Source organism: Bos indicus, chromosome 21 (genome assembly GCF_029378745.1).
Source record: "Bos indicus isolate NIAB-ARS_2022 breed Sahiwal x Tharparkar chromosome 21, NIAB-ARS_B.indTharparkar_mat_pri_1.0, whole genome shotgun sequence".
Taxonomy (NCBI): Eukaryota; Metazoa; Chordata; class Mammalia; order Artiodactyla; family Bovidae; genus Bos; species Bos indicus.
The window spans coordinates 42,296,258-42,324,117 of record NC_091780.1 but is presented as its reverse complement, the minus strand read 5'-3'; the positions used below and the strand labels follow the sequence as shown (position 1 = coordinate 42,324,117).

At 37.4% G+C, this 27,860-nt stretch overlaps 1 protein-coding gene across 12 annotated transcripts in view; it reads right to left on the bottom strand.

Moving 5' to 3' along the window:
- The window catches only part of NUBPL (NUBP iron-sulfur cluster assembly factor, mitochondrial), a 526,006-nt gene that overhangs the window by 364,864 nt on the left and 133,282 nt on the right, over positions 1-27,860 (bottom strand). For all 12 annotated transcript variants that reach the window (XM_070775436.1, XM_070775425.1, XM_070775429.1 and 9 more), the window contains 2 exons: positions 515-554; positions 332-422 (listed from right to left, as the gene is read on the bottom strand). In XM_070775436.1, coding sequence (XP_070631537.1) covers positions 332-422; positions 515-554 — 131 coding nt within the window. The remainder of the gene's footprint in view (positions 1-331; positions 423-514; positions 555-27,860) is intronic.

Below are 27,860 nucleotides of genomic sequence, written 5' to 3'. Positions count from 1 at the left end.
ACAATGAAATTAACCATAAATCTAAAGAAGGCAGATTACTTATAAAATAGATATCCTCATTGTACTACAGACTCAACAGAGTCTGAAAAGGGAAACAGAACAATATAAAATAAGGCATTAGACATTAGTACTGAAAAGCAATGGGAAAGTTTCAATCACATGATGGTGGAATTTGGTCTTGGCGCCACATAACTCATTATAAATTCAGTCTGTCAACTGGATTCTTTTGCAAAACATCTCAAACATGACTGGAAACCTTAATGACCCTTCACCAGCAAATATTTACCACAGTGTACCCATAATAAAATTCTACTTAAAGCAATTTTATTACCTGCCTCAATAGTTTCTCAATGGCAGACATTACCATAAGACCTCTCCAAACAAGGGGGGCAGTCTCTTCAACCAGGAAGCCCATGGACATACTGCAGAAGGAAACCAAAAATACAACTAAATTACATAGGGTAATCAATATTACTCTGAAAACTAACATAAAGTAAAAAAAAAATATGCTCACCAAGCAATACCATAATTCAAAAGAGGCCGCATTAAGTTGCCTGAAAGAGAAAAAAACATTTTTTAGAAGAGAAAGTCACTATACATAAACATAATCATCAAGCAGTGTCAAATTAAAAATCTAACTAAGGTATTGGAAAAAAAGCTATGACAAACCTAGACAGTGTATTAAAAAGCAGAGACATCACTTTGCCAACAAAGGTCCGTATAGTCAAAGCTATGGTTTTTCCAGTAGTCATGAATGGATGTAAGAGTTGGACCATAAAGAACGCTGAGCACCAAAGAATTGATACTTTCAACTGTGGTGCTGGAGAAGATTCTTGAGGCTCCTTTGGACTGCAAGATCAAACCAGTCAATCTTAAAGGAAATCAACTCTGAATATTCACTGGAAGGACTGATGCTGAAGATGAAGCACCAATAAATACTTTGGCCACTTGATGTGAAGAGCTGACTCATTAGAAAATACCCTGATGTTGGGAAACGTTGAGGGCAGAAGAATGAGGTGACAGGATGAGATAGTTGGATGGCATCACTGACTCAATGGACATAAATCTGAGCAAACTCTGAGAGAGAGTGAAGGACAGGGAAGCCTGGTGTGCTGCAGTCCGTGGGGTCCCAAAGAGTCAGACAGACTTAGCAACTGAAAAATAACAAAGCTACTCATATTGCTACTCTTAAATTAATACATCTCAATTTGAAACAGTTAAAACATCATACCAAGTATATAACTAACATATGCAATAGATTCAACATCTAAAAACAGGTGGGATATAGTTTCAGAAACACATCTATAATTTTCAAGTGTTCTAAAAAATAGTCTCAATAAGTAATTTGTCTTTCAATTTCTTACTTCAAATCTCAACATAATACAAGCCAAATGTGAAAAACCAAAAGCAACATAGTACTCAATAATAAAAGACTGAATGTTTCTCCTCTAGGATCAGGAGTAAGACAAGGAGGCCCACTTTTGCCACTTCTACTCAACATAATACTGAAAGTTATAGCCAGAGCAATGAAGCAAGACAAAGAAATAAATAGCATCCAAACTGCAAAGGAGGAAGTAAAGTTTCCTCGTTTCACAGATATTATGATCTTATATATAAGACCCTAAAGATTCCAGAAAGAAAACTATTGGAGCTAATAAGTAAACCTAGTAGAAGATACAAAGTTAAAATTAAAAAATCAGTTTATTTCTTATACACATGAACAATCTTAAAAGGAAATAATGAAAATCCTATTTATAACAGCATCAAAAAGAATAAATACTTTGGAATTAATCAAGGAGATAAAAGACTTGTAAAATTAAAACTATAAAATATTGCTGAAAGAATTTAAAGAAGACAAAAATAAAAACACATCCCATGTTCATCAGCTGAAAGACTTAACATTAAGATGGCAATACTACCCAAAGTCACCTACAGATTCAATGCAATCCTTATCAAAATGCTGTTAACATTTTTTGCAGAAATAAATCCATCCTAATATTCATATGGAATCTCAAGGGATCCCCAATATGAAAATCAATCTTGAAAAAGAAGAACACAGCTTGAAGACTCTTACTTCCTTATTTCAAAATTTACTACACAGCTACAGCAATCAAAACCCAGTGGGGTACTGGCAGAAATGCAGACATATAAACCAATGGAATAGAATAGAGACCCCAGAAATATACTCTCACTTATACAGTCAAATGATTTTTTCACAAAGAGGCCAAAATCATTCAATGGGGGGAAAGCTGGGAAAATTGGATATCTAAACACAAAAGAATTAAGTTGGACCTTTACCTAACATAAAAAATTAACTAAAAAATGGATCAAAGCCCTAAATGGAAGAGCTATTAATTATAAATCTCTTAGAACACACAGGGCAAGAGATTCATGCCACTGGATTTGGTGAGTCTTTCTTGGATACAACACCAAACAAGAGCGACAAAAGAAACAACAGACAAACTGGAGTTCATGAAAGTTTGTAAATGTTGTGCATCAGGAGACAATATCAACAGGGTGAAAAGGCAATCCACAAAATGGGAGAAAATATTTGTAAATCATTTATTCTATAGAGATTAACACTCAGAATATAGAGAAAATTCTTAAAACTCAATAAAACAACAAAATTCAAAAATGGGCAAAGGAAGTGAATAGACATTTCTTCAAGGAAGATATATAAATGGCCAATAAGCACAAGAAAAAATGTTCAACATCCTGATTGCTATTAAAATGTGAATCAAAATTACAATGAGAGATCACCTCACAGTATTAGGATAGCTGCCATCGAAATGTAAAAAATATATATGCGTTAGTATACTGTATTGGTGTTTTTCTTTCTGGCTTACTTCACTCTGTATAATAGGCTCCAGTTTCATCCATCTCATTAGAACTGATTCAAATGTATTCTTTTTAATGGCTGAGTAATACTCCATTGTATATATGTACCACAGCTTTCTTATCCATTCATCTGCTGATGAGCATCTAGGTTGCTTCCATGTCCTGGCTATTATATACAGTATACTAACGCATATATATGGAATTTAGAAAGATATATAGACTGTATAGATCAGTCTTATGGACTCTGTGGGAGAGGGAGAGGATGGGGAGATTTGGGAGAATGGCATTGAAACATGTATAATATCATGTATGAAACAAGTCGGCAGTCCAGGTTCAATGCACGATACTGGATGCTTGGGGCTGGTGCACTGGGACGACCCAGAGGGAGGGTATGGGGAGGGAGGAGGGAGGAGGGTTCAGGATGGAGAACACAGGTATACCTGTAGTGGATTCATTGTGATATTTGGCAAAACTAATATAATTTGTAAAGTTTAAAAATAAAATAAAATTTTAAAAAAATGTAAAAAATAAAAACCTACAAGCAATAAAAATTGGCAAGAATATAGACAAATGGGAATCCTTGTACACTATTCACAGGAATGTAAAACGGAAATACTACAGAAAATAATATGAGTTCTTCAAAAAACTAAAATAGAATTACCATACAATCCAGCAACTCTACTTCTTACTATATACCAAAAAAGGACTGAAAGCATGGCCTCAGTGTCCCGAAGAGATTTTTGTACACTCGTGTTCATAGCAACAGTATTCACAATAGTTAAAATGTGGAAACAAACCAAGTGCCCATTAATGAATGAATGGATAAGCTAAATGTGGTATAGCTATACAATGGAATATTATTCAGCCTCAAAAAAGGAAGAAAATTCTGACATATGCTACAACAAGGATGAACCATGAGAACATTATGCTGAGTAAAGTAAGTTACCCACCAAAAAAAAAAAAAAAAGAGAACTACTCTATGATTCCTCTTAAATGAGATACTGAAAGTCAAAATGACAGAAAGTAGAATGATGGTTGACAAAAGCATGGGGAAGTAGCAATAAAGAGCTACTGTTTAATGGGCAGAGTGTTTCAGTTTTCCAAGATGAAAAGAACTATGGAGATAGTCGGTGCTGATGGCTGAACAATATTATAAATGTATTAAATATCACTTAACTGTGGTGTTGGAGAAGACTCTTCAGAGTCCCTTGGACTGCAAGGAGATCCAACCAGTCCATCCTAAAGGAAATCAGTCCTGAATATTTATTAGAAGGACGGATGCTGAAGCTAAAGCTCCAATACTTTGGCCACTTGATGCAAGGAGCTGACTCATTGGAAAAGACCCTGATGCTAGAAAAGACTGAAGGCAGGAGGAGAAGGGGACGACAGAGGACGAGATGGCTAGATGGCATCACCGACTCAATGGACATGAGTTTGAGCAAGCTCCAGGACATGAAGACAGACAGGGAAGCCTGGCGTGCTACAGTCCATCGGATCACAAAGAGTCGGACACGACTGAGTGACTGAACAACGTACACTTAAAAATGGTTAACAGGGTAAACTTTAAGTTATGTGGTTTTTACCACAATAAAAGAAAGAAAAAAAAAACAACTTGACTCTCTAATCTGAGACAAGAAATTGTATTAATCTTAAGATAAAAACCAATGTACTACTTATGCTCACGACAAAACAAAGAAAATACACTTCATGGGGCAAAAGACTATTATAAAATATAGTTTCTTTTATCAAACTATCTGTGCAGTCATGCCTCCAGTCATTTTCGCTACCATATCCTACATTTTCACCATAACAAAGTATATAAAAAGCCCTCTTATCTTAGATAACTTAGACAAGTACAGGGCTAAAAGTTTAGGACAAAATCATAAAAATCTAGCAAGATTACACATTCAGATTTTATCATATATTCTTCAGTTCTTTCTCCTCTTTAAAGAAGTTTAAATTTAAAATAATGTATAAAGCATATAGGCATGATTTATACAAGAAATCCATTACTGAACTCAACTCTATTCATTGGATACCTACATAAGAAAAGGGCTTCCCTGATAGCTCAGCTGGTAAAGAATCCGCCTGCAATATGGGAGACCTGGGTTCGATCTCTGGGTTGTGAAGATCCCCGGGAGAAGGGAAAGGCTATCCACTCCAGTATTCTGACCTGGAGAATTCCATGAACTGTATAGTCCATGGGGTCGCAAGGAGTTCGACACGACTGAGAGACTTTCACTTCACACAAAGAAAAAACTATGACGCTTCATTAAAAGACTGGTGAATAAGAATGCTTTTTACTGTTCCAAACTAAAATGTTTAAGAATGCATATATTTCTTTATGGTTTCCCTCTATAACTTCTGACTAAACTAACAAGCTCAATCTTCCTCATAGCTAATTTGGTAATACGACTCTTTCCCACATAACTTCATCAGTTCTTTCCAAAGCATCCAAGTTAAATTTCAGAGTAACAACTTTCCTTCATTCTGCTTTGGACTTCGTTCTACTTTCTATTTTCTTCAATAACATATGCATAATGATTAAAAAGTCAAGTAGTATAATTAAAATTATTACTAAATGTCAATAATCCCCAACCCTGTCCTATTTTATTACTCTCCAGAGCCAATAACTCTTAACTGACTTTTTTGTTGTTGCTGTTTCTTGTTTTCTAATTTATTTTATTTATTTTTAATTGGAGGCTAATTGCTTTACAACATGTGTTGGTTTCTGCCGTATATCAGCATGAATCAGCCATAGGTATCCGTACGTCCCCTCCCTCTTGAACCTCCCTTCCATCTCCCAACCCACCCCACCCGCTCTAGGCTGTCACAGAGCACCAGGTATGAACTCTCTGCATCATACACTGAACATCCACTGACAGCGGCTGCTCTTTGCTGGAGGAGCCGTGAAGAGATACCCCATGTCTAAGGTAAGAAAAACCCACATAACATGGTAGGTGTTGCAAGAGGGCATCAGAGGGCAGACACACTGAAACCATAATCACACAAAATTAGCCAATCTGATCACATGGACCACAGCCTTGTCCAACTCAATGAAACAAAGCCATGCCATGTAAGGCCACCCAAAACGGACGGGTCATGCTGGAGAAGTCTGACAGAATGTGGTCTACTGCAGAAGGGAATGGCAAACCACTTCAGTATTCTTGCCTTGAGAACCCCATGAATAGTATGAAAAGGCAAAATGATAGGATACTGAAAGAGGAACTCCCCAGGTCGGTAAGGGTCCAATATGCTACTGGAGGTCAGTGGAGAAATAACTCCAGAAAGAATGAAGGGATGGAGCCAAAGCAAAAACAATACCCAGCTATGGATGTGACTGGTGATAGAAGCAAGGTCCGATGCTGTAAAGAGCAATATTGCATAGGAATCTGGAATGGTAGGTCCATGAATCAAGGCAAATTGGAAGTGGTCAAACAGGAGATGGCAAGAGTGAACATTGACATTCTAGGAATCAGCAAACTAAGATGGACTGGAATGGGTGAATTTAACTCAGATGACCATTATATCTACCTCTGTGGACAGGAATCCCTTGGAAGAAACAGAGTAGCCATCATAGTCAAAAAGAGTCCGAAATGCAGTACTTGGAAGCAATCCCCAAAACGACAGAATGATCTCTGTTCGTTTCCAAGGCAAACCATTCAATATCATGGTAATCCAAGCCTATGCCCCAACCAGTAACGTTGAAGAAGCTGAAGTTGAATGGTTCTATGAAGACCTACAAGACCTTTTAGAAGTAACACCCCAAAAAGATGTCCTTTTCATTACAGGGGATTGGAATGCAAGAGTAGGAAGTCAAGAAATACCTGGAGTAACAGGCAAATTTGGCCTTGGAGTATGGAATGAAGCAGGGCAAAGGCTAATAGAGTTTTGTCAAGAGAACGCACTGGTCATAGCAAACACCCTCTTCCAAAAACACAAGAGAAGACTCTACACATGGACATTACCAGACGGTCAACACCGAAATCAGATTGATTATATTCTTTGCAGCCAAAGATGGAGAAGCTCTATACAGTCAGCAAACACAAGACCAGGAGCTGACTATGGCTCAGATCATGAACTCCTTATTGCCAAATTCAGACTTAAACTGAAGAAAGTAGGGAAAACCACTAAACCATTCAGGAATGACCTAAATCAAATCCCTTATGATTATACAGTGGAAGTGAGAATTAGATTTAAGGCACTAGATCTGATAGACTGCCTGCTGAACTATGGACTGAGGTCAGTGACATTGTACAGAAGACAGGGAGCAAGACCATCCCTATGGAAAAGAAATGCAAAAAAGCAAAATGGCTGTCTGGGGAGGCCTTACAAATAGCTGTGAAAAGAAGAGAAGCGAAAAGCAAAGGAGAAAAGGAAAGAAATAAGCATCTGAATGCAGAGTTCCAAAGAATAGCAAGGAGAGATAAGAAAGCCTTCCTCAGCCATCAGTGCAAAGAAATAGAGGAAAACAACAGAATGGGAAACACTAGAGATCTCTTCAAGAACATTAGAGATACCAAGGGAACATTTCATGCAAAGATGAGCTTGATAAAGGACAGAAATGGTACAGATTTGAAGATCTGTACAAAAAAGATCTTCATGACCCAGGTAATCACGATGGTGTGATCACTCACCTAGAGCCAGACATCCTGGAATGTGAAGTCAAGTGGGCCTTAGAAAGCATCACTACGAACAAATCTAGTGGACGTGATGGAATTCCAGTGGAGCTATTTCAAATCCTGAAAGATGATGATGTGAAAGTGCTGCACTCAATATGCCAGCAAATTTGGAAAACTTAGCAGTGGCCACAGGACTGGAAAAGGTCAGTTTTCATTCCAATCCCAAAGAAAGGTAATGCCAAAGAATGCTCAAACTACCGCACAATTGCACTCATCTCACACGCTAGTAAAGTAATGCTCAAAATTCTCCAAGCCAGGCTTCAGCAATACATGAACCATGAACTTCCTGATGTTCAAGCTGGTTTTAGAAAAGGCAGAGGAACCAGAGATCAAATTGCCAACATCCACTGGATCATCGAAAAAGCAGGACACTTCCAGAAAAACATCTATGTCTGCTTTATTGACTATGCCAAAGCCTTTGACTGTGTGGATCACAAGAAACTGTGGAAAATTCTGAAAGAGATGGGAATACCAGACCACCTGACCTGCCTCTTGAGAAATCTATATGCGGGTCAGGAAGCAACAGTCAGAACTGGACATGGAACAAAAGACTGGTTCCAAATAGGAAAAGGAGTATGTCAAGGCTGTATATTGTCACCCTGCTTATTTAACTTCTATCCAGAGTACATCATGAAAAACGCTGGACTGGAAGAAGCACAAGCTGGAATCAAGATTGCCGGGAGAAATATCAATAACTTCAGATATGCAGATGACACCACCCTTATGGCAGAAAGTGAAGAGGAACTAAAAAGCCTCTTGATGAATGTGAAAGAGGAGAGTGAAAAAGTTGGCTTAAAGCTCATCATTTAGAAAACTAAGATCATGGCATCTGGTCCCATCACTTCATGGGAAATAGATGGAGAAACAGTGTCAGATTTTATTTTGGAGGGCTCCAAAACCACTGCAGATGGTGATTGCAGCCATGAAATTAAAAGATGCTTACTCCTTGGAAGGAAAGTTATGACCAACCTAGATAGCATATTCAAAAGCAGAGACATTACTTTGTCAACAAAGGTCCGTCTAGTTAAGGCTATGGTTTTTCCAGTGGTTATGTATGGATGTGAGAGTTCACCTGTGAAGAAGGCTGAGTGCCAAAGAATTGATGCTTTTGAACTGTGGTGTTGGAGAAGACTCTTGAGAGTCCCTTGGACTGCAAGGAGATCAAACCAGTCCATTCTAAAGGAGATCGGTCCTGGGTGTTCATTGGAAGGACGGATGCTGAAGCTGAAACTCCAATACTTTGGCCACCTCATGAGAAGAGCTGACTCATTGGAAAAGACCCTGATGCTGGGAGGGATTGGGGGCAGGAGGAAAAGGGGACGATGGAGGAAGAGATGGTTGGATGACGTCACCGACTGGATGGACATGAGTTTGGGTAAACTCCAGGAATTGGTGATTGACAGGTAGACCTGGAGTGCTGCAATTCATGGGGTCGCAAAGTGTCGGACATGACAGCGACTGAACTGAACTGAACTGAATTTGTTTCAGTGCTACTTTCTCAATTCACCCCACCCACCTAAACAGACATTTCTCTAAAGACATACAGATGGCTAATTAACTGACTTTTTAAACTTCTTATAATGAATTAATACTACACTTACAGACAGTCGCAAATATAGCCAAAGTCCTCATATGCCCTTCACCTAGCTTTCCCTAATGTTAATATTTTATATAACCATAGTACAATTAGTCACAACTATAAAATTAATGTTGATACTATACAATTAGCTAATCCACCAAACCAAAAGTCTGACAGTTTTTAGTTATGACATTATTATTTAGCTCTTTTCCACAAACACTGACACACTTTTCATGCACCCATCTTCCCAACACAATTATATCACACAATTTTTATTACATAGTCATGTAAATGTTAGTAACAGATGAGCAATATAGCACACAATACTATTTTTCCTTTGTCTCTCTGAACTGATAAGATCTTTGTGCGGAACGTGTGTATGCGTTTCCTTCATTTTCTATGTATTTATTAGCTGTTTGTTCCCATTTTCCAGTTGCTCAAGTATCAAATTCATTAATCAAATGCACTAGGTATTTGAGTTCATCATCTTGAACAAGGCTCTGTTGAATCCTTTATAATGTCTCCTGAATAGCAGAAGTTCTTACTTTTTAGGTAATCAAACTAATCGATTTTTTTCATTTATATTCTAACCTTTTTGGGTTTTCTTTAGGAAAGCCTTTAGTAATACAGTCATTGAGACAGTCTCATATTATCTTCTAAACCTCCATGGCTTTGAATTTCACATCTAAGTCATTAATTAAAGTGAAGTCGCTCAGCTGTGTCTGATGCTTTGCGACCCCATGGACTGTATCCCACCAGGCTCCTCCGTCCATGGGATTTTCCAGGCAAGAGTACTGGAGTGGATTGCCATTGCCTTCTCCGGGGAACCTTCCCAACCCAGGGTTGAGCCCAGGTCTCCCACACTGCAGGCAGATGCTTTACCATCTGAGCCATCTAAGTCATTAAACCATCTAAAATTAATTTGTGTGTGTAGTGTGAGGATTCACTTTTTTATTTTTGTGTGGATAATAAATTGTCCCATCATCAATAATCTGCAATGCTAGCCTTGTCATAAATCAGGTTTCCAAATATGTATATTCTGTTTCTGGACTATCTATTCAGTTCTAGTTGTTTATCTGTCTATCCTTAAGTCTGTCTATCCTCAAATAGGGCATATAGTGCAGCTTTATAATAAGTCCTCTTATCTGGCACAGCAAGCCACATATTATTCTCTCTTATCTGTTCATAGACCCTTTGCTCATCTTTATAATACGTAAATTCAACTTGGTCATCACTTTTGACAAGTGGAGTTTTGACTGAATTTGCAAGACTATTAGGAAGACTGAGATTTTTATAAAATTTAGTCTTCCTATCCATGAACATCATTTGTTTTCCATTTATTGACATTTAAAAAAAATTATTTATTTTAATTGGAGGCTAATTACTTTACAATATTGTGGTAGTTTTTGCCATACATTGACATGAATCACCCATGGGTGTACATGTGTCCCCCTGTCCCAAGCCCCACCTCCCACCTCCCTCCCCATCCCATCCCTCTGGGTTGTCCCAATGAATTGGCTGTGATTGCCCTGTTCCATGCATTGAACTTGGACTGGTCATCTATTTCACATATGGTAATATACATGTTTCATGCTTTTCTCTCAAATCATCCCACCCTTGCCTTCTCCCACAGAGTCCAAAAGTCTGTTCTTTACATCTGTGTCTCTTGCTGTCCTGCATATAGGGTCATTGTTACCATTTTTCTATTTCAATAAAACTTAAAAAAATTTTCCACATGAAATTTGTATATTTGCTAGATTTGTTCCCAGGTACCCTGTATTTCTGAAGCTATTTGTATCTTTTTTGAAACTGAACTTTCTAATTTTTTATTGGTACTAAATAGAAGTTTAATTTTCTCATATATTAATCTTATATCTAATCACCCTACTAAATTTCTGTGTCCATTTTAATAATTTTTCTATAGATTTAAATTTATTTCTACTTAATTATATTTTCTGCAAATAATGACAGTTTGCTTCTTTTATTTAATTCCCTATTCACCTGCGTTAGTATGTGTTGGAACTTATTTTGCAGGTTAGGAGTGCCTATATAATGTTAAATAAAGCTGTGATACCAGCGTCTTTCTCTTACTCATAATTTTAAATGGAATGCTTTTAATAGTTCACCAGTAAGTATGATTTTTAAGAGATATTTTTTAAGAGATACACTGTATTTTTAAGAGATACACTGTATCAGGTTAAAGAAAGTTCCGATAATTTTATTCCTTGTTCGAGAAGAGTTTTGATCATAAATGGTTTCTGGGTTTTGTAAAATGCTTTTTCAGCATCTTTCTGAATTATACTTTTTCTGCTTTAATCTGCTAAAATAGTAAGCTACATTAACAAAGTTTTACTAATACTGAATCAAGAGATATTTTTAAGAGATACACTGTATCAGGTTAAAGAAAGTTCCGATAATTTTATTCCTTGTTCGAGAAGAGTTTTGATCATAAATGGTTTCTGGGTTTTGTAAAATGCTTTTTCAGCATCTTTCTGAATTATACTTTTTCTGCTTTAATCTGCTAAAATAGTAAGCTACATTAACAAAGTTTTACTAATACTGAATCAAATGTGCTTTTGTGTATTAAATCAAATTTAATCAAAATATAGTTGTTTTGTATAATGTTGAATTTGTTTTGCTAACATTTGCTTCAGTCTTTTTACATACATTAATTAGGGAGACTGTTCCATAATTTTTCTCTTTTCATCCCAGCTTCTAAGGTTTAACTAGCCTCACAGTTAAGCCTCATAAGTTGTAAAGTATTGTATACTTTTCTATTCCATGAGTGAGTTTGTGTAAGATTGGAAAACAACAAAATTCTGTAAAGCAATTATCCTTCAATTAAAAAATAAATTAATAAAAAAATGAAAAAAAAAAAGATTGGAATTACCAGTTTTTTGAGTGTTGGCTTGCTATTTTCATCACAATAAGATTTTTAACTACTGATTCCATTTTTTTAAATAAGTATAGAATGATCTAGATATTCTATTTATTTCTTAACCTGTTTTGGTGATACATATTTTTTCAGGAATTTTCTATTTCAGAAAATGTTTAAAACACTTTCTCATAATTAAAACTAATGGTTGTATCTGTCAATTCCCTTCTTTATTTCCAATTTTTTATACATCTATTTTTTAATTCTACATTACCAGAAATTTGTCTAAGTTATTAATTTTTTTTCAGTTCTGTTGGTCCTCTCCACTGTATCTTTGCTTTCAAGTTCATTAATTTCTGTTCTTAATCACTTTATTCCTTCTACTATCTTTGGGTTGACTGCATTATTCTAATTTCTTCAGTTAAAGAGTTACCAGATTTATTTTCAATTTCTTCTTTTTAAATATAACATGACTATTTATTTACCTCTAAATATTATTTTAGCACTGTCCCATGTTTTCATTTTCATTATTTCTTCTTTCAACCATAAGTTCTTAATCAACTTAATTTCCAAATGTGTAGATGTTTTTAGTTACTATTTTGTTATAAACTTCTAAATTAATTGTGTGACAATTAGAGAATGTGGTCTGAATGTATAATCTTTGAAATTCACTCAAACTTGTTTCAGTGGCCAGCACACAGTCAATTTTTCCAAATGTTCCACTTATATTCAAAAAGAAGAGTCCATAGATAGCCATTAGAGGAAGCTTGTTTACAGGCAGCAATTCCTCACTTTCAGTAATACTTTGGCTTTAAAAGTCTTCAAAGTCTATTTTGTCTATTAATATTATACCCACTTTCATTTTGCCTGATTTATCATTTTCGATCCTTTAACTTTTAGCCTATGTACAATTTTATGTTTTAAGGAACAACTCTTCTAAACAGCTTTAACCTATCCAGATTTTACTCTTGTTGTAATTATGGTTTTAGGTTTTGTTTTATCCTGTCTTACAATATTAATCTTGCAACTGGAGAGTTGCATAATATTAATATTATTGGTACATTTGAATTCATATCAACTATTCTGTATTGTACTTTCTCTTTGCCTAAGTTTTTTGAGGAGTAGCCTTATTTTTTTATTGTGATTCTTTCCCTCATTTCCCCCTTCTAAAATAGAAATCACACGGTCCAGTTCTGTTCTTAAAATGATGATCCAGTAATGTACACAAACATTTAAAGTATAAAGTTAATCAATACTGCTACCTTTTCCCATCTGAATGTTTAAAATCTAATGACTCTCTCTCCCAGGCCAAATTATACGCTATTGTTTTCCTAAATTTTAGTTCTATCTGGAAACCTCTCAAACATTATCTATCTCTTTAAAGAATGCCTCAGTCACATTTTCTCCATTACCTCCTTCTAGAAGGTCTTATTAGACCTATGACAGACCTTTTCATGCTATGTTCCATGCCCTTCAAATTTCTTTTTCCCCCCCCAGTCTTCTCTATAGGTTACATTCTGAGTATTTTCTTTTCATCTATATTCTAGTTAACTGACTTCCTCTTTAGTTGTGTCTAATCTTTTGTTTTATCTGTCTCCCCCAACCACTCGCCCACGCCCCGCCCCCACCCCCACCCCACTGCCCGCTTCCTTTGGTTTGCATTCTACCCAGAGCCAAAGACAAGTTCAATATACATCCCTATAACCACCAGTGTAAGGAAGAGCTCTTTCACTGGTCATTCATTAAGGATGTCATCCTTCAGACATCCCAGCTTTATACCTGGTGATTCTCCACTGAAACTTCTTTCCCTCCCCACCACCTAAGGTGCCAAACTTCATCTCCATTCTCTCATACACAGATCTATAAAAATATAGGTCCTAAGCTACCAAGGATCAGCAGGTAATACCTGGGTAGACATCATTTCCAGTGCTAACCAATACTAATTAGCTCACACTTTCTTATTATTTCTAAGTTCTCAGAAACTCTCTTCCTTTCCTACTACCTCAGGTATGCATTGAAAAGTACTTTTTGTTAAAATTCCACATAATATTTTAAGGTATGCCATTACAGGAAGAGTTTTTCTTTTTCTTTTTTTTTCTCGAACCCTCCATATTTTATTTTTTTTTATTTTTTTTAAGCATGCAATTTGATAAGTTTATTTATTTATTTTAGTTGGAGGCTAATTACTTTACAATATTGTAGTGGTTTTTGCCATACATTGATATGAATCAGCCATGGGTTTACATGTGTTCCCCATCCTGAACACCCCACCCACCTCCTTCCCCATCCCATCCCTCTGGATCATCCCAGTGCACCAGCCCTGAGCACCCTGTCTCATGCATCGAACCTGGACTGGCAATCTGTTTCATATATGATAATATACATGTTTCAGGAAGAGTTTTTCTAAACACTGTCTGCCTACCTGACAGAACTAAAAGTGGAAAGCTGCTGATTTTTATTTAATGATCTTATATCCCCCCAAAATATCTTGCAGAACTCTATTTTTCAAATAGTTTTCTATTCATATCTTTGAATTTTCAAGGTAGACATATTACATCAAATCCATGTCAATTCTATCTTTTCCTTTCCACTATTAATAATACTTACTTCCTTTTCTTGTTTTAGTGCATTGGCTAAAACCTGCAATAGTAATAACAGTCTCATCTCATAGGAAAAAGATTATACCAAAGTAAATTAAGAGAATATGAGTATCATCTATTCCTTTACTCCTCCATTTGAAATACAGATGGTTTGAGTAGTTTGCTGCTGCTGCTGCTGCTGCTAAGTCACTTCAGTTGTGTCTGACTCTGTGTAACCCCATAGACGGCAGCCTACCAGGCTCCCCCGTCCCTGGGATTCTCCAGGCAAGAACACTGGAGTGGGTTGCCATTTCCTTCTCCAATGCATGAAAGTGAAAAGTGAAAGTGAAGTCATTCAGTCGTGTCCGACTCTTAGCGACCCCATGGACTGCAGCCTACCAGGCTCCTCCATCCATGGGATTTTCCAGGCAAGAGTACTGGAGTGGGGTGCCATTGAGTAGTTTGACTCTGCTCAAAACATAGGTGTGAAGTTCAAACTGGAATTAGAAATTCAAACTAGGTGTTCAGGACTGAATGTCTTTCTAACACCATACACAAAAATAAACTCAAAATGGATTAAAGATCTAAGCATAAGACCAGAAACTATAAAACTCTTAGAGGAGATAATAGGGAAAGCACTCTCCGACATATTTACATCACAGCAGGATCCTCTATGACCCACCTCCCAGAATATTGGAAATAAAAGCAAAAATAAACAAATGGGATCGAATTAAACTTAAAAGCTTCCGCAAAACAAAAGAAACTATAAGCAAGGTGAAAAGACAGCCTTCAGAATGGGAGAAAATAATAGCAAATGAAGCATCTGACAAACAACTAATCTCAAAAATATACAAGCAACTCCTGCAGCTCAATTCCAGAAAAATAAATGACCCAATCAAAAAATGGGCCAAAGAACTAAATAGACATTTCTCCAAAGAAGACATACAGATGGCAAACAAACACATGAAAAGATGCTCAACATCACTCATTATCAGAGAAATGCAAATCAAAACCACAATGAGGTACCATTTCACGCCAGTCAGAATGGCTGCGATCCAAAAGTCTACAAGCAATAAATGCTGGAGAGGATGTGGAGAAAAGGGAACCCTCTTACACTGTTGGTGGGAATGCAAACTAGTACAGCCACTATGGAGAACAGTGTGGCGATTCCTTAAAAAACTGGAAATAGAACTGCCATACGACCCAGCAATCCCACTGCTGGGCATACACACCGAGGAAACCAGAATTGAAAGAGACACGTGTACCCCAATGTTCATCGCAGCACTGTTTATAATAACCAGGACATGGAAGCAACCTAGGTGTCCATTAGCAGATGAATGGATAAGAAAGCTGTGGTACATATACACAATGGAGTATTACTCAGCCGTTAAAAAGAATACATTTGAATCAGTTCTAATGAGGTGGATGAAACTGGAGCCTATTATACAGAGTGAAGTAAGCCAGAAAGAAAAACACCAATACAGTATACTAACGCATATATATGAAATTTAGAAAGATGGTAACAACAACCCTGTATGCGAGACAGCAAAAGAGACACAGATGTACAGAACAGTCTTTTGGACTCTGTGGGAGAGGTAGAGGGTGGGATGATTTGCGAGAATGGCACTGAAACATGTATAATATCATATAAGAAACGAAACGCCAGTCTAGGTTCGATGCAGGATACAGGAAGCTTGGGGCTGGTGCACTGGGATGACCCAGAGGGATGGTATGGGGAGGGAGGTGGGAGGGGGTTCAGGATGGGGAACATGTGTACACTCGTGGCAGATGCATGTTCATGTATGTCAAAACCAATACAATATTGTAAAGTAAAAAAATAAATAAATGTCTGTGATTTCCGACCCCCGCTCCACCATCAAAATTTATGTTGCAAACCTAACCCCCAATCTGATGGTACTAGGAGGTAGGTCCTGTGAGGTGATCAGGTCATGAGAGTGGAGTTCTCATGAATGGGATGAGTGACCTAAAAGAGACCCCAGAGAGTTCTCTTGCCCTTTCTACCATGAGAGAACACAATGAAAAGATGGTTATCTGTGAGTCAGGAGGCAGGTCCTCACCAGACCCAAATCTGTTGGCACTTTGCTTGTGGACTTCCCAGACTCAAGAACTGTGAGAAATAAATGTCTGTCTACAGCCATACTACCCTGAACACGCCTGATCTCGTCTGATCTTGGAAGCTAAGCAGGGTGGGGCCTAGCTAGTACTTTGATGACAGAAATAAATGTCTGTGATTTAAGCCACCGAATATATGGTATTTTTGTAACAGTAACCTGAAGACTAAGACATTGGGTCAATCAAAATCTTTTCACAAAACTGAAAATTAAAATGTCTAACACTGTAAACTCAATGAACAAGAGTTTGAGCAAGCTCTGGGAGATGGTGAAGGACACCGGGAAGCCTGGGGTGCTGCAGTCCATGGGGTCGCAGAGTCAGACACGACTGAGTGACTGAACAGCAACACCATAAAGGAACAATCTTTAATCTACTGTATTAGCATGTTAGTTCCTAGTCCAGTGAAAATGTATACTTTCAATATCTCTTGTACTTTAGTGAATAATCAATTATAAACCAAAAGCTCAGCAATGTGAGCAGATTCAGCACCATGTTAAATGTTTTTTTCAAAATTTAACTGTAAAAAATGTACACTGAAACAGAAACATGGATTGCATATACATTAAAGAAGAAGGCACATCCTTCACTATCTTCTCCCATGTAAACTGGAGTAAACAAAACTGATGCTGCCTAAAAGCATTTTAGTCTAATTAATAAAACTACCAAAATATATTGCCAGCATAGGCTGAAGCCATACATTTAAATTAACAGAGAAAGACTGAAAAATAACTCATGATTACATGTACAAATTAGTTTCTTCGCCCTACACTTTTATTTAAAGAAAATGTGTACAGCCATTCCTCCACATAAACCTCATAGGAAAACTAACACAGTACTACTGTAAGCTTGCATAGATACTTTGGAATCCACTGTCCTGTGAATAATAGCATTTTGAAGAGACCATCATTAGCAGAACATACCATGACACAGATCATTATTTCCCACTTGCTCATATCTTCACAAGAGCTCATGCATTTAAGCACAAAAGAGTCTTACTGTAAGTCAAACTATCTCAATCGCCACAATGTCACTCACAGAATGAATGACACATTGTCGTATCCTCCTCATTCTATTACAACACAGTCCCATCATTTCTAACAGGTGCGAATTTAATTAATGGATTATACGTCACCAGTGGATTTCAAACAGATTTAGAGACTACTTTTATATTATAAACTAATTGTCAAGCTAGAATAGACACTGTGACCATGTCAAGATTAAAAACTAGGTAAAAGGAAATGGGCATAACAAGGGCTGTTTTAAACCTTTCTATTAAAGTTGACATCATTAAATGTTCCAAGGATAACTCTGATCTAGAATCAAATCTTTTTCTGTAGCAATCCCACTGTTCGCAAATCAGCTAAATAGTAGACATTCCCATTTACTTGGTATTAGCAATAAGCCTGAAAAATCTCTGTACCTTCTACTCTGTCCCTTAGCTCTGAAAATAAAGAAAGTATTTTAAACACAGTTGAACACCAAGGTCAGGAATATATGTCTTGAAAAAAATTATACCTTGATATCATATAATTAAAGGTATTAAATTCATTTTTAAAATGCAGAATGCAGCCAAGAATATAGAACCTCATCTTATGAATTTTAAGAAGTATTTAAACATAGAATCAAGTAAATAATAAAAGTTTTATAAAAACAAGCCTTTACCCACAAATTAATGAGAAGACACTCAAAGGTATAAGAACCTTCAAAAAGTAAGAAAGGACTGACAGGCAAATTTTACAATTTCACTTTCTCACCATCCACTTTCATATTCCTTCTTTTCTTTCTAAAACAAAGAACCTTTCTTAGGAGAAATAAGATGCAAGGAGTTGTATCCACTATTGTTCTTTCAGGAGAACTTCAAGTGGTTTGGGGAGACAAAGTAGTTCCACCAATTAATAGTACCTAGGAAAGGTTTTGAATACCCTACCAGCTTACCTAAAAGAAAAGAATTTAGAGAGAAGATGAGTAAAGGTGAGAATAAAATGGGTCAAAATTCACGTGAAAACCTGGATAGCCCAAAAGTAGTAACACGGTAAATATTAATAGAAGTGGAAAGGAAAGACATCTAGAATTCAGAGAAGGGAGCAAAAAGTATGAACACAAAGACAATTCTTCAGTGCTTTTATTGTATATCTATTAATCATGGAGAAGGAAACAGCAATCCACTCCAGTGTTCCTGCCTGGGAAATCCCATGGACAGAGGAGCCTGGTGGGCTACAGTCCATGGGGTCGCAAAGGGTGGGACACACTGAGCACCTAATACACCTATCAATCAACATGACAATTTCACTTATCTCCAGAGTACTTTTCATTTTTGTACCACCTTAGAGCCTTACTATACCATCCCAGGAATCCACTCATCTAAGAACTGAAAGCCATTCAAGCAAATCTTTCTCAAAATCTAACCCTTTTCCCAATTAAAACACTGCCTCTTTCTTTTCCAACCCATTCCTTCCCTCAATTTAAAACTCTCCTTTTCTCATGTGGGTGGCTTCCCTTAGGAAAAGAATCTGCTATGAGTAAACCACTTTGAGAACTTAAGTTTTATAGAGGATATATATATATATTTTAAATAGAAGCTGCTCTCTAGAATAATATAAATAAGATAATATATAAAGAGATATTTTGGAGGAAGGATTACTATCTCAAATTCTTACCAATCTAGAGCTATGATTTTCTGATTTTCTTCATTTATTTTTTTTTTTTATTTTTTTTATTTTTTATTTTTTATTTTATTTTATTTTTTTTTTATTCTTCCAATTTTATTTTATTTTTAAACTTTACATAATTGTATTAGTTTTGCCAAATATCAAAATGAATCCACCACAGGTATACATGTGTTCCCCATCCCGAACCCTCCTCCCTCCTCCCTCCCCATACCATCCCTCTGGGCCGTCCCAGTGCACCAGCCCCAAGCATCCAGCATCGTGCATCGAACCTGGACTGGCAACTCGTTTCCTACATGATATTTTACATGTTTCATTGCCATTCTCCCAAATCTTCCCACCCTCTCCCTCTCCCACAGAGTCCATAAGACTGTTCTATACATCAGTGTCTCTTTTGCTGTCTCGTACACCGGGTTATTGTTACCATCTTTCTAAATTCCATATATATGCGTTAGTATACTGTATTTATGTTTTTCCTTCTGGCTTACTTCACTCTGTATAATAGGCTCCAGTTTCATCCACCTCATTAGAACTGATTCAAATGTATTCTTTTTAATGGCTGAGTAATACTCCATTGTGTATATGTACCACAGCTTTCTTATCCATTCATCTGCTGATGGACATCTAGGTTGCTTCCATGTCTTGGCTATTATAAACAGTGCTGCGATGAACATTGGGGTACACGTGTCTCTTTCCCTTCTGGTTTCCTCAGTGTGTATGCCCAGCAGTGGGGTTGCTGGATCATAAGGCAGTTCTATTTCCAGTTTTTTAAGGAATCTCCACACTGTTCTCCATAGTGGCTGTACTAGTTTGCATTCCCACCAACAGTGTAAGAGGGTTCCCTTTTCTCCACACCCTCTCCAGCATTTATTGCTTGTAGACTTTTGGATCGCAGCCATTCTGACTGGTGTGAAATGGTACCTCATAGTGGTTTTGATTTGCATTTCTCTGATAATGAGTGATGTTGAGCATCTTTTCATGTGTTTGTTAGCCATCTGTATGTCTTTTTTGGAGAAATGTCTATTTAGTTCTTTGGCCCATTTTTTGATTGGGTCGTTTATTTTTCTGGAGTTGAGCTGTAGGAGTTGCTTGTATATTTTTGAGATTAGTTGTTTGTCGGTTGCTTCATTTGCTATTATTTTCTCCCATTCTGAAGGCTGTCTTTTCACCTTGCTAATAGTTTCCTTTGATGTGCAGAAGCTTTTAAGGTTAATTAGGTCCCATTTGTTTATTTTTGCTTTTATTTCCAATATTCTGGGAGGTGGGTCATAGAGGATCCTGCTGTGATGTATGTCGGAGAGTGTTTTGCCTATGTTCTCCTCTAGGAGTTTTATAGTTTCTGGTCTTACGTTTAGATCTTTAATCCATTTTGAGTTTATTTTTGTGTATGGTGTTAGAAAGTGGTCCAGTTTCATTCTTTTACAAGTGGTTGACCAGATTTCCCAGCACCACTTGTTAAAGAGATTGTCTTTAATCCATTGTATATTCTTGCCTCCTTTGTCGAAGATAAGGTGTCCATATGTGCGTGGATTTATCTCTGGGCTTTCTATTTTATTCCATTGATCAATATTTCTGTCTTTGTGCCAGTACCATACTGTCTTGATAACTGTGGCTTTGTAGTAGAGCCTGAAGTCAGGTAGGTTGATTCCTCCAGTTCCATTCTTCTTTCTCAAGGTCGCTTTGGCTATTCGAGGTTTTTTGTATTTCCATACAAATTGTGAAATTATTTGTTCTAGCTCTGTGAAGAATACTGTTGGTAGCTTGATAGGGATTGCGTTGAATCTATAAATTGCTTTGGGTAGTATACTCATTTTCACTATATTGATTCTTCCAATCCATGAACATGGTATATTTCTCCATCTATTAGTGTCCTCTTTGATTTCTTTCACCAGTGTTTTATAGTTTTCTATATATAGGTCTTTAGTTTCTTTAGGTAGATATATTCCTAAGTATTTTATTCTTTCCGTTGCAATGGTGAATGGAATTGTTTCCTTAATTTCTCTTTCTGTTTTCTCATTATTAGTGTATAGGAATGCAAGGGATTTCTGTGTGTTGATTTTATATCCTGCAACGTTACTGTAGTCATTGATTATTTCTAGTAATTTTCTGGTGGACTCTTTAGGGTTTTCTATGTAGAGGATCATGTCATCTGCAAATAGTGAGAGTTTTACTTCTTCTTTTCCAATTTGGATTCCTTTTATTTCTTTTTCTGCTCTGATTGCTGTGGCCAAAACTTCCAAAACTATGTTGAATAGTAATGGTGAAAGTGGGCACCCTTGTCTTGTTCCTGACTTTAGAGGAAATGCTTTCAATTTTTCACCATTGAGGATAATGTTTGCAGTGGGTTTGTCATATATAGCTTTTATTATGTTGAGGTATGTTCCTTCTATTCCTGCTTTCTGGAGAGTTTTTATCATAAATGGGTGTTGAATTTTGTCAAAGGCTTTCTCTGCATCTATTGAGATAATCATATGGTTTTTATTTTTCAATTTGTTAATGTGGTGTATTACATTGATTGATTTGCGGATATTGAAGAATCCTTGCATCCCTGGGATAAAGCCCACTTGATCGTGATGTATGATCTTTTTAATGTGTTGTTGGATTCTGATTGCTAGAATTTTGTTAAGGATTTTTGCATCTATGTTCATCAGTGATATTGGCCTGTAGTTTTCTTTTTTTGTGGGATCTTTGTCAGGTTTTGGTATTAGGGTGATGGTGGCCTCATAGAATGAGTTTGGAAGTTTACCTTCCTCTGCAATTTTCTGGAAGAGTTTGAGCAGGATAGGTGTTAGCTCTTCTCTAAATTTTTGGTAGAATTCAGCTGTGAAGCCGTCTGGACCGGGGCTTTTGTTTGCTGGAAGATTTTTGATTACAGTTTCAATTTCCATGCTTGTGATGGGTCTGTTAAGATTTTCTATTTCTTCCTGGTCCAGTTTTGGAAAGTTGTACTTTTCTAAGAATTTGTCCATTTCTTCCACGTTGTCCATTTTATTGGCATATAATTGTTGATAGTAGTCTCTTATGATCCTTTGTATTTCTGTGTTGTCTGTTGTGATCTCTCCATTTTCGTTTCTAATTTTGTTGATTTGATTTTTCTCCCTTTGTTTCTTGATGAGTCTGGCTAATGGTTTGTCAATTTTATTTATCCTTTCAAAGAACCAGCTTTTGGTTTTGTTGATTTTTGCTATGGTCTCTTTTGTTTCTTTTGCATTTATTTCTGCTCTAATTTTTAAGATTTCTTTCCTTCTACTAACCCTGGGGTTCTTCATTTCCTCCTTTTCTAGTTGCTTTAGGTGTAGAGTTAGGTTATTTATTTGACTTTTTTCTTGTTTCTTGAGGTGTGCCTGTATTGCTATGAACTTTCCCCTTAGGACTGCTTTTACCGTGTCCCACAGGTTTTGGGTTGTTGTGTTTTCATTTTCATTCGTTTCTATGCAAATTTTGATTTCGTTTTTGATTTCTTCTGTGATTTGTTGGTTATTCAGCAGTGTGTTGTTTAGCCTCCATATGTTGGAATTTTTAATAGTTTTTCTCCTGTAATTGAGATCTAATCTTACTGCATTGTGGTCAGAAAAAATGCTTGGAATGATTTCTATTTTTTTGAATTTACCAAGGCTAGCTTTATGGCCCAGGATGTGATCTATCCTGGAGAAGGTTCCATGTGCGCTTGAGAAAAAGGTGAAATTCATTGTTTTGGGGTGAAATGACCTATAGATATCAATTAGGTCTAACTGGTCTATTGTATCGTTTAAAGTTTGTGTTTCCTTGTTAATTTTCTGTTTAGTTGATCTATCCATAGGTGTGAGTGGGGTATTAAAGTCTCCCACTATTATTGTGTTATTGTTAATTTCTCCTTTCATACTTGTTAGCATTTGTCTCACGTACTGTGGTGCTCCCGTGTTGGGTGCATATATATTTATAATTGTTATATCTTCTTCTTGGATTGATCCTTTGATCATTATGTAGTGACCTTCTTTGTCTCTTTTCACAGCCTTTGTTTTAAAGTCTATTTTATCTGATATGAGTATTGCTACTCCTGCTTTCTTTTGGTCCCTATTTGCATGGAAAATCTTTTTCCAGCCCTTCACTTTCAGTCTGTATGTGTCCCCTGTTTTGAGGTGGGTCTCTTGTAGACAACATATGTAGGGGTCTTGTTTTTGTATCCATTCAGCCAGTCTTTGTCTTTTGGTTGGGGCATTCAACCCATTTACATTTAAGGTAATTACTGATAAGTATGTTCCCGTTGCCATTTACTTTATTGTTTTGGGTTCGAGTTTATACACCGTTTTTGTGTTTCCTGTCTAGAGAATATCCTTTAGTATTTGTTGGAGAGCTGGTTTGGTGGTGCAGAATTCTCTCAGCTTTTGCTTGTCTGAAAAGCTTTTGATTTCTCCTTCATACTTGAATGAGATCCTTGCTGGGTACAATAATCTGGGCTGTAGGTTATTTTCTTTCATCATTTTAAGTATGTCTTGCCATTCCCTCCTGGCTTGAAGAGTTTCTGTTGAAAGATCAGCTGTTATCCTTATGGGAATTCCCTTGTGTGTTATTTGTTGTTTTTCCCTTGCTGCTTTTAATATTTGTTCTTTGTGTTTGATCTTTGTTAATTTGATTAGTATGTGTCTTGGGGTGTTTCTCCTTGGGTTTATCCTGTTTGGTACTCTCTGGGTTTCTTGGACTTGGGTGATTATTTCCTTCCCCATTTTAGGGAAGTTTTCCACTATTATCTCCTCAAGTATTTTCTCATGGTCTTTCTTTTTGTCTTCTTCTTCTGGAACCCCTATGATTCGAATGTTGTAGCGTTTAATATTGTCCTGGAGGTCTCTGAGATTGTCCTCATTTCTTTTAATTCGTTTTTCTTTTATCCTCTCTGATTCATTTATTTCTACCATTCTATCTTCTAATTCACTAATCCTGTCTTCTGCCTCTGTTATTCTACTATTTGTTGCCTCCAGAGTGTTTTTAATTTCACTTATTGCATTATTCATTATATATTGACTCTTTTTTATTTCTTCTAGGTCCTTGTTAAACCTTTCCTGCATCTTCTCAATCCTTGTCTCCAGGCTATTTATCTGTGATTCCATTTTAGTTTCAAGATTTTGGATCAATTTCACTATCATTATTCGGAATTCTTTATCAGGTAGATTCCCTATCTCTTCCTCTTTTGTTTGGTTTGGTGGGCATTTATCCTGTTCCTTTATCTGCTGGGTATTCCTCTGTCTCTTCATCTTGTTTAAATTGCTGAGTTTGGGGTGTCCTTTCTGTATTCTGGCAGTTTGTGGAGTTCTCTTTATCTGGCGTTTCCTCACTGTGTGTGGGTTTGTACAGGTGGCTTGTCAAGGTTTCCTGGTTAGGGAAGCTTGTGTCGGTGTTCTGGTGGGTGGAGCTGTATTTCTTCTCTCTGGAGTGCAATGAAATGTCCAGTAATGAGTTATGAGATGTCTATAGTTTTGGGGTGACTTTGGGCAGCCTGTATCTTGAAGCTCAGGGCTGTGTTCCTTTGTTGCTGGAGAATATGCTTGGTATGTCTTGCTCTGGAACTTATTGGCCCTTGTGTGGTGCTTGGTTTCAGTGTCGGTATGGAGGCATTTGATGAGCTCCTGTCAATGAATGTTCCTTGGAGTCAGGAGTTCCCTGGAGTCAGGGTTTGGACTTAAGTCTCCTGCTTCCGATTATCGGTCTTATTTTTACAGTAGTTTCAAAACTTCTCCTTCAATACAGCACCATTGATAAAACATCTACATTAAAGATGATAAGTTTCTCTACAGTGAGGGTCACTCAGAGAAGTTCACAGGGTTACATGGAGAAGAGAAGAGGGAGGAGGGAGTTAGAGGTGACCCAAATGAGGTGAGGTGAATCAATAGTGGAGAGAGTGGGCTAGCCAGTAGTCACTTCCTTATGTGCACTCCACAACTGGACCACTCAGAGATGTTCACGGGGTTATACAGAGAAGAGAAGAAGGAGGAAGGTAACAGAGGTGGCCAGAAGGATAAAAGGGGGGAATGAAAAGGAGGGAGACAGATCCAGCCAGTAATCAGTTCCCTAAGTGTTCTCCACCGTCTGGAACACACAGAAATTCACAGAGTTGGGTAGAGTAGAGAGGGGTTAGGGAGGAGACACAGGCGACCTGGTGGAGAAAAAGGAGGGTCCAAAGGGAGAGAGAGCAGTCAAGCCAGTAATCTCACTCCCTAGTGAAAAATGGGTCCTGAAGATTGGGTCCTTAAAGGTACAAAATTGGTAACAAATACATAAAAGCAAAAATTAAAAATCTAGAGTAGAGTTTGGGATTTCAAAAATACGATGTTAAAGAAAAGAAGAAGGAAAAGAAAGAGAGAAAGAACGAACAAAGAAAAACAAACAAGGTCGCGAAAATTATAAAGAAAGTACAGGTACAAAATTGATAACTAATACCAGAAAGCGAAAATTAAAAATCTAGAGTAGAGTTTGGAATTTCAAAAATACGATGTTAAAGAAAAGAAGAAGGAAAAGAAAGAGAGAAAACAAACAAACAAATACGAACAATGTCACAAAAATTATAAAGAAAATACAGGTACAAAATTGATATCAAATACCAAAAAGCATAAATTAAAAATCTAGAGTAAAGTTTGGAATTTCAGATATACAATGTTATATAAAAGAAGAAGAGAAAGAAACAGAGAAGAAGAAAAAAAAAGGAAAAAAAAAAAAAAGTCACAGAAATTATATAAAAAAAAACTATAGGTACAAAATTGATAACATATACCAAAAAGCGAAAATTAAAAATCTAGAGTAGAGTTTGGAATTTCAAAAATACAATGTTAAAGAAAAGAAGGAAAAAACAAAAACAAGAACAACAACAACAACAAAAAAAAACAAGGTCAAAAAATTATAGAATATATATATATGAAGTTTGCTGAAGAAGAAAAAAATAGGGTCTTTTTTTTTTTTTTTTGCAAAGTAATAGGTTATAAAAGTGAAAATTAAAGGAACAATAGAGGACTTAAAATTTTTTTTTTAATTAAAAAAAAAAAAGAAAGAATGATCGTAAAAATAATAAAAATATATCTAGGGCTTTTTTTTTTTTTTTTTTTTGGGTGTTGTGGGTTCAGTTCATTTTTGGCTAGTTCCTTGGTCAGATTTATATTTCTCAAGATCTATAGGCCCCTTCCTATGTAGTCCGTAGTAACCACAGGGTTTTGATCTATTGCCTGTAGCTTCCAAGGCGTTTCCCTCTGTTATATCTTCTTCTGTTTGTTAGTCTCTTCAGTATCTGGTTTCCGCCCTGACTCAAAGGGCACGGTGGAGGACACTTTTTTTTTTTTTTTTTTTTTTTTTTTTAGGCTTACTTGTTCAGTCGCGCTGTGGGGAGGGATGCTGCAAACAAATAACACTGGCGTGGGCTCGCAGTGCCTCAGCCACCCTGGGTCTGCCCCCACTCACGGCGCGTGTAGCCTCCCTGTCCACACTGCTCGGACTCTAGGTTGTTCCGCCGGGAACAATCCGAGGCCGGCCCTGGGCTGCATGCACCTCCCAGGTCCAAGCCGCTCAGGTTCAGGCACTCGGGTAGTCCTCAGAGGCGCAGACTCAGTTGGGCCTGCGTTTTCTGCTCTTCCCAGGTCCGAGCGCCAATTTGCTCTTCCCAGGCGAGCGCCAATGCTGCGACTTATCGCCTCCCCGCCACTCGGTTATCTGGATGTAAAACCGGCGCACCTTCTCAGGCAGATGTTGACCGTCCAGACCCCCAAGAAGTTTTAGTTAGCAAAGAAGCCTGCTTACAATTTTATAGATAATGTCTCTCTGGGGCTGCGATTGCCCCCTTCCGGCTCTGGCTGCCTGTCACCGGAGGGGGAAGGTCTGCAGCCGGCTATCTCTGTTCAGTCCTTTGTTCTGTGCGCGGGCCTGGCGGTCTTAGGTTAGGGCTGGCTTTTCGCGTGGTAGGTATCCCACAGTCTGGTTTGCTAGCCCAAATTATTTCGCTCAGATAGCGCTCAGGGTATTCAGGCCAGATTCTTACTCTCAGCTATGCAGCCCACACCGCGTCTCCCTGCCCAGCCCCGGTTTGCTAATGGCGGATGCAGGCGTCTGCGCTGCTTCTCTGCTGGGGGAGTTACCGTAGGGCTCGCAATCTGCGAGTTTTAAATTGTTTATTTATTTTTTCTCCCTGTTATATTGCCCTCTGTGCTTCCAAAGCTCGGCGCAGATTCGGCTGTGAGAAGGTTTCCTGATGTTTGGAAACTTCTCTCTTTTTAAGATTCCCTTCCCGGGACGGAACTCCGTCCCTCCCTCTTTTGTCTCTTTTTTTTTGTTTTTAATATTTTTTCCTACCTCCTTTCGAAGAGTTGGGTTGCTTTTCTGGGTGCCTGATGTCCTCTGCCGGCATTCAAAAGTTGTTTTGTGGAATTTACTCGACGTTTAACTGCTCTTTTGATGAATTTGTGGGGGAGAAAGTGTTCTCCCCGTCCTACTCCTCCGCCATCTTGGCTCTTCCCCTGATTTTCTTCATTTAGTGTGTGTGTGTGTGTGCGTGTG